At 46.1% G+C, this 7,309-nt stretch overlaps 1 protein-coding gene across 1 annotated transcript; it reads left to right on the top strand.

The window, feature by feature from the left end:
* The first annotated feature begins 2,844 nt into the window (after positions 1–2,844).
* On the top strand, positions 2,845–4,939 carry LOC112076823 (tubulin beta-4B chain-like). Its single transcript, XM_024143492.2, has 4 exons — positions 2,845–3,021; positions 3,264–3,372; positions 3,490–3,600; positions 3,829–4,939. Exons 1-4 carry the CDS (start codon positions 2,965–2,967, stop codon positions 4,887–4,889), a joined length of 1,338 nt encoding a protein of 445 aa, XP_023999260.1. The 5' UTR covers positions 2,845–2,964; the 3' UTR covers positions 4,890–4,939.
* The last annotated feature ends 2,370 nt before the right edge of the window (positions 4,940–7,309 follow it).

Below are 7,309 nucleotides of genomic sequence, written 5' to 3'. Positions count from 1 at the left end.
CCTCGGGCGCCAGCTGCTGGTGTCTGCATCAACATCTTGTCAAGGCAAGAAACAACCCAGACATGCATACCACACTAAACGAGCACGCGCATGCACACACACACACACACACACACACCCCTGTTTCAGGCTGGGTCTCTGAGAACAAAGAACAGTGCAAAGAGCCAATGGGACAATAACACCAGCATGGAGGGGACAGGCCTCCACTTCCAACGACCAGTCAGGCGCACGATCTACCAGAAACTACATACGTCACTTACTGTATAAAATGTAATACACCCTATGGGTCGGGGCTTCTTCTGCTAGCTCCCTCTGAGCTAAATGGACGAGCCCGTGATGTCAGATATCTTTACCTCTTAATAAACTGCCTTAATATCATACCTTATCCACCTGGTCTAGCGTCTCAACTTGGTCTCACTCTTCTAGTAACTGTATCATCAACATTAACAGATGCCAGTAGAGATGTCAGCAGAGATGCAGGAATTGTGCAACAAGGGAACAAGACAGAAAGAGTGAACATTGTTAAATTAACTCATAGGCTGGGATATTAATCTACCATTCGTATGCTATAGCCTATACATTAGGCCTAGCCTTCATTACATTTAGGCGACCACCMCCTGTGCTATCTATGCCAGCCAGAAACAAACAAATGTTTTTGTCTTACTCACGTGTTGTGCCAATTCGTCAGTTTAATTAAATGCGCAATAAAAGAAAAGGTAGGCTATTGTTATGGAGTCTAGTTGATAGGTAATCGACTAGCTGGACTGTTCCCCAGACTCCACGCGTAGGGATTTGTACAATGCTTGACATTGGTGTCTGTCTTTATTCCTTAATCCGACATATCATACTGAAACAGCTATAGCGCCTGTATCACTGGACACAGACGTCAATTCAATGTCTATTCCACGTTGGTTCAATGTAGGCAAATGTCATTGAAATGTCATGGAATAAAACCGTTGATTCAACCAGTGTGTGCCCAGTGGGTATGAAACCCTGGCTGCTGAAATAGGCAACATATTGTAACGACCCTGGGTTTATAAGCGCGGAAATCGATTCTGCCGTTCGATCATGCTTTTGCGGCACAGTCGATAGCGCGCCGGACCTCGGACTAGAAGGTCGAGGGTTCGAGACCTGCTCCCTGCTTGTTTCATTACATTATTGCAAAGCAAGGAATCCCCATTCTCCACTGAGCACATTTGTGGAAATGTCAAGTTCCCTTTCTCATCCATAAACTCATATCAAGTGCAAGTGCGCTGTCCAGCAGCTCACGTGCCTTTTCATTAGGAAGGATGTCTAACGTGGATCCCTAAAATAATGATTATGATCACATTTCCTCAATTTAAATATGTTTTTCCTATGGCGACAMCTATTTTGGCAGCCCGATCATGAGTGATCATTGTAGCCAAGCCTTTTATCATCTAGACATGTTTTGAAATATCTTCACGTCCAGAATAAAGCCACCAGGCTTCCGGCATAGACTTCRTTGAATTAAAACAAAATAAAGAATTACAGGGGGCAGTTTGGAAAAGACGAATCCCGTATAAATATTCCTCTGGAATGAGGCACATTACTGGTGTAATAATTACATAATAACCAACGTGGTTAGTAATACTATAGCTGTCGCTCTCCCCCCACTTCAAACTTTCCATGTCAATGAATTTGATMGGCAACATGATTTTAACATTATGMTATAACGTAGCCCATGGCTAGTTTCTGATGGACTACAGCCAAGATTTGAAGGTGAGCCCGAATAAGTTTTTAGGAAAGAAGAAATGYGATTTGTGTTTGTCCGAGGTGCGCTTTGATAAATGGGTCATTTTACTGTGCGCGCGAATGTGTGTTTGCGCTAATTATCAATATGTCCATTCATAAAGTCTCCTAAAGTAGCCTGTCTGGACTCCAYCTCTTAATAAGAGAGGGCCAAATAATATAATTGAAATGAGCATAACAAAATGTGTAAAAATGTGTAAGTCATGATGACAGGAATGACGACAGGTGCCCGTTTTGCGTGTCTTTCCTCTCGTTCATCGGATGTAACTGAAGCAAACGTAGCTCGATTGAATCTTGTAGGATAATATTTTTCCGTATCATTATTTCTCTCATTGTGGATTCCTCTCTGGCTACAGTAGTCACTTTGAACAACATGCTCTTGCATTGACAGCAGGTCGTAACGGTATTGTGTGTTGTTCTTAAAATTATAATTCTATATTGCGCCAAAATTTGCACGCACCACATGTTTCATAATGTTGTCATGGAAAATATGAATGTTGTTAACTTAAATGCTCATATTGAATGTTGAGATGGCCAAAGACACTGGCCTTTCGGCAATGACAAGGAGTAGCAAGGTTTGAAATGTTAGATAAAGGCTACTGGCCTATGGCTGGTGACGTGAACGGGCAAAAGCGGGGAGAGCGGAGCGCAACCTTGGTGCATCGTCCACAAACATACAACATCGCTTTTCCATTAAATATATGTTTGAATATATGTGAAAACACAGAATCCTACTCATTACTCCACGTGCTAATTACATCACTTTTATTTTGAGTAGACTTCGCTTTGAATGGGGCACCCGGCTCACAWCCGGGAGCAGCTCTCTTCCAAAACGAATGGAATCAGATTTCAACCGGTGCAAATCACACCTAACACGGGCGCCCAGGCCAGGTTCATCGAATCCCCTCCTTATTGACCACGCGTACACGGTTCATGCATGAGCACCAATAACATTAACTGCATCTTTTGAAATAACCAATAGTATGACCCCTTTTTTCATTTTAAAATATGACGCATGGTTCAAGTAACCAATAGCCTGTCTAGAAATTATTATTATTTTTTTTTTTTTTTTTAAAGCAACGCTCTGATCAACCGTTAGTTACAGAAAAGACAACGATCGGTCTGGTGGTTGATAGATTTAGCAACCATTTAATTMAATATTTTCACGACTATTTATCGTCACATATAGTAACAATGAGGGAAATTGTTCACCTACAAGCGGGTCAATGTGGAAATCAGATGCGCGCCAAGGTGGGTAATGTAGCGATCTGTGTTTGCTAATAATGTGTTAGCTAAAGGCCGCGCTAACATCAACTTAGTTAACGGTTTCACGGTTATTTGACCTTGCTAGCTAGCAAACATTAGTTTGCTAATCACAAGTGTTAGCTAGCTACCAAGTTTGCCACATTGATTAAAATTAGCTAGCTATGTCTGTTCAGTTTGCCACCGTCCAAGCTAACTAACGTAGCCAACTGATTTTCTTTTTGTATTAGTTTTGGGAGGTGATTAGTGATGAACATGGAATAGATCCAACCGGGACATACCATGGGGACAGYGACCTTCARCTGGAGAGAATAAATGTCTACTACAACGAAGCAACTGGTCGGTAAAAACACACAACAAATAAAACTTCATCAGCAGAGTACATAATGTAACTTGGGAGCTTTGTAGTTTGACTATCTGACATGGATTCTATTGTATTTGTGTCCCCAACAACAGGAGGAAAATATGTCCCCAGAGCCATCCTGGTGGATCTGGAGCCAGGCACCATGGATTCAGTTCGGTCCGGACCATTTGGACAAATATTTAGGCCAGATAACTTTGTCTTTGGTAAGTGGATTTTGTAAGTGTAAATAAGTAACGTTGGCTAAACTACTAGCTAGCTAGGGTAGATATCATCTGTCAATATGTTCAATGTGTAGCCTAATCACTCAGGTCATACAACACAAAAAACTTCAACTAGCAAGTTGGGGGGAAATGTCCGAGTGGCCTCTACCTCTAAATGACTATTGAAAATGTCTAACATTTAATTGTTGTGGTTTTTTTTTCTGCTCACAGGGCAGAGTGGTGCTGGTAACAACTGGGCTAAAGGCCACTACACAGAGGGAGCAGAGCTGGTGGACTCTGTTCTGGATGTGGTGAGGAAAGAGGCTGAGAGCTGTGACTGTCTACAGGGATTCCAACTCACTCACTCCCTGGGTGGAGGCACAGGATCTGGCATGGGAACTCTACTGATCAGCAAAATMCGTGAAGAATACCCAGACCGAATCATGAACACCTTTAGYGTGGTGCCCTCTCCCAAAGTATCGGACACTGTTGTTGAGCCTTACAATGCTACCCTCTCCGTTCACCAGCTTGTAGAGAACACCGATGAAACCTATTGCATAGACAATGAAGCCTTGTATGATATCTGCTTCCGTACCCTGAAGCTGACCACCCCAACATATGGTGATCTAAACCACCTGGTGTCAGCCACCATGAGTGGAGTCACTACCTGCCTGAGGTTCCCTGGCCAGCTGAATGCTGACCTGCGTAAGCTAGCCGTCAACATGGTCCCCTTCCCCCGCTTGCACTTCTTCATGCCTGGCTTCGCCCCCCTCACCAGCAGAGGCAGCCAGCAGTACCGTGCCCTGACTGTCCCCGAGCTCACCCAGCAGATGTTTGATGCTAAGAACATGATGGCCGCCTGCGACCCCCGCCATGGTCGTTACCTCACCGTGGCCGCCATCTTCCGAGGCCGCATGTCCATGAAGGARGTGGACGAGCAGATGCTGAACGTCCAGAACAAGAACAGCAGCTACTTTGTGGAATGGATCCCCAACAACGTGAAGACGGCTGTCTGCGACATCCCACCCCGCGGCCTCAAGATGTCCGCCACCTTCATCGGCAACAGCACGGCCATCCAGGAGCTGTTCAAGCGTATCTCTGAGCAGTTCACWGCCATGTTCCGTCGTAAGGCCTTCCTGCACTGGTACACCGGGGAGGGCATGGACGAGATGGAGTTCACTGAGGCTGAGAGCAACATGAATGACCTGGTGTCTGAGTACCAACAGTACCAGGATGCCACTGCTGAGGAGGAGGGGGAGTTTGAAGAGGAGGGAGAGGAGGATATGGGCTGAAGACTGACTAGGTCCCCCTGTCCCTTGGTTCCCCTCCTGTCCCTTGGTTCCCCCCCCCTCCTGTCCCTTGGTTACCCCCCCCTTGCTGTCCCTTGGTTCCCCCCTCCTGTCCCTTGGTTCCCCCTCCCTACGCTGGCCCCTCCATGTTGGTCCCCCCCTTATCCCTTGGTTCCCCCCCTCCTGTCCCTTGGTCCCCCCCTGTCCCTTGGTTCCCCCCTCCGTATCCCTTGGTTCCCCCCCCCCCCTATCCCTTGGTTCCCCCCCCTATCCCTTGGATTCCCCCCCACCTATCCTTGGTTCCCCCCTTCCCTTGGTTTCCCCCCCTATCCCTTGGTTCCCCCCCCCTATCCTTGGTTCCCCCTCCTATCCCTTGGTTCCACCCCCTATCCCTTGGTCCCCCCCTATCCCTTGGTTCCCCCCCCCTATCCCTTGGTTCCCCCCCCTATCCTTGGTTCCCCCCCTATCCCTTTGTTCCTCCCCCTATTCCCCATTGGTTCCCCCCCCCCTATCCTTGGTTCCCCCCCCCTATCCCTTGGTTCCCCCCCCGTATCCCTTGGTTCCCCCCCTATCCCTTGGTTCCCCCCCTATCCCTTGGTTCTAGTTAATATCCAGTTCTTTTGTTAACAGAAAATCGTTTGTCTTTTTAGAATTCTGGGTTTTGTGCATTCTTGTCATTTTTCTCAAAGAAAAAAACTAGTTTAAGGATGAACACAGCCTAATGCTTGTGAATAAACACTAGTTATTCAGTGGGAACAATTTATTAAAATGTTAAGGTTCAGTAGGGAAGGTGAAATGACAAACCCGTAAAGCGCTTTACATGTTATCCTCATCTGTTTGTTAATTCACAGGGGTATGTTTTCAATGAATAATGTAATATGACTTTGCATGAAGAACAAACAAGGGGCGAAAACATAATATAAAGATTGTTAACTTTTCATTACCTCCCAAGAGAGACTCAATCCTACGACAACATGAAATGTTTATGCTGTTATTAGACTCAACCAGTGATATATATACACTAGATGACTGCCAGGGGGGCTGTTTGAGGCCATCTTGGCTCTCCCCACCGTAGTCATTTATTTTTTGAAAGCTGTAGAAATGCGTTGACTATATTTGTTTTGTTCATGTTATATTATATTACAGACACCTTCATGCCTTCTGTTAAATTAAATTGCCAGCTAAAATGTTTAAATTAAATAAATTATTTTTGGGGAAAGTAGTAATGTTTACTGTCCCCACTACAGCAAAAAAATACATGTCATTTTGCCCTTGAAACATTTAATTGAAATACTGTAGTATTCCACTCATTCTTCTCTGTGGTGGATTGCTACTGCCAATATGGCCGACCGGTGGCTATAAAGCCTCTCAATGGCCAAAACATAACAATCAGCAATCCAGGGTGTATATACGTCACTGGACTCAACACACTACAAAATGAAATGTTTCAGCTTTTATGAATATTGCTATGACAATCTAATTGTAAAGGCTATTTGAAGTTCAGTTACATGTTTCATTTATGTCTGAAAATACAGTACATTTGATAAAATAATTACTCTTTTTAACAGTTCACATTTCATGACTGACATGAGGCACAAACACTAGCATCCATGAGAAGTATCTACAGTGTGAAGGCCAGGAGGTAGGGTCCAGCTAGGAGACTCCTGTCCTGCAGACTCCCTGCCACTCAGCATCCATGAGAAGTATCTACAGTGTGAAGGGCCAGGAGGTAGGGTCAGCTAGGAGACTCCTGTCCTGGCAGAGCTCCCTGCCACTCAGCATCCATGAGAAGTATCTACAGTTGTGAAGGCCAGGAGGTAGGGTCAGCCGAGGAGACTCCTGTCCTTGCAAGACTCCTGCCACTCAGATCCATGAGAAGTATCTACAGTGTGAAGGCCAGGAGGTAGGGTCAGCCAGGAGACTCCTGTCCTCGCCAGACTCCCTGCCACTCAGCATCCATGAGAAGTATCTACAGTGTGAAGGCCAGGAGGTAAGGGTCAGCCAGGAGACTCCTGTCCTGGCCAGACTCCCTGCCACTCAGCATCCATGAGAAGTATCTAAGTGTTGAAGGCCAGGGGGTAGGGTCAAGCTAGGGCAAGACTCCATGTCCCTGCAGAACTGCCTGGCCACTCTCAGCATCCATTGAGACAGTATCTAACCAGGCATATCCTGAAAGCCAGGGAGGTAGGGTCAGCCAGGAGACTCCTGTCCTGGCAGGATCCCTGCACTCAGCATCCATGAGAAGTATCTACAGTGTGAAGCAGGGAGGGATGGGTCAGCCAGGAGTACTTCCTGTCCTTTGGCAGACTCCGCTGCCACTCAGCGAACCATGAGAAGGTATCTACAGGTGTGCAAGCGCCAGGAGGTAGGGTCAGCCAGGAGACTCCTGTCCTGGCAGACTCCCTGCCACTCAGCATCCATGA

This window comes from Salvelinus sp. IW2-2015, unplaced genomic scaffold (assembly GCF_002910315.2).
Source record: "Salvelinus sp. IW2-2015 unplaced genomic scaffold, ASM291031v2 Un_scaffold4068, whole genome shotgun sequence".
Lineage (NCBI taxonomy): Eukaryota > Metazoa > Chordata > Actinopteri > Salmoniformes > Salmonidae > Salvelinus > Salvelinus sp. IW2-2015.
Note: the sequence above shows the minus strand (reverse complement) of the source record. Positions and strands in the feature narration are given on the sequence as shown.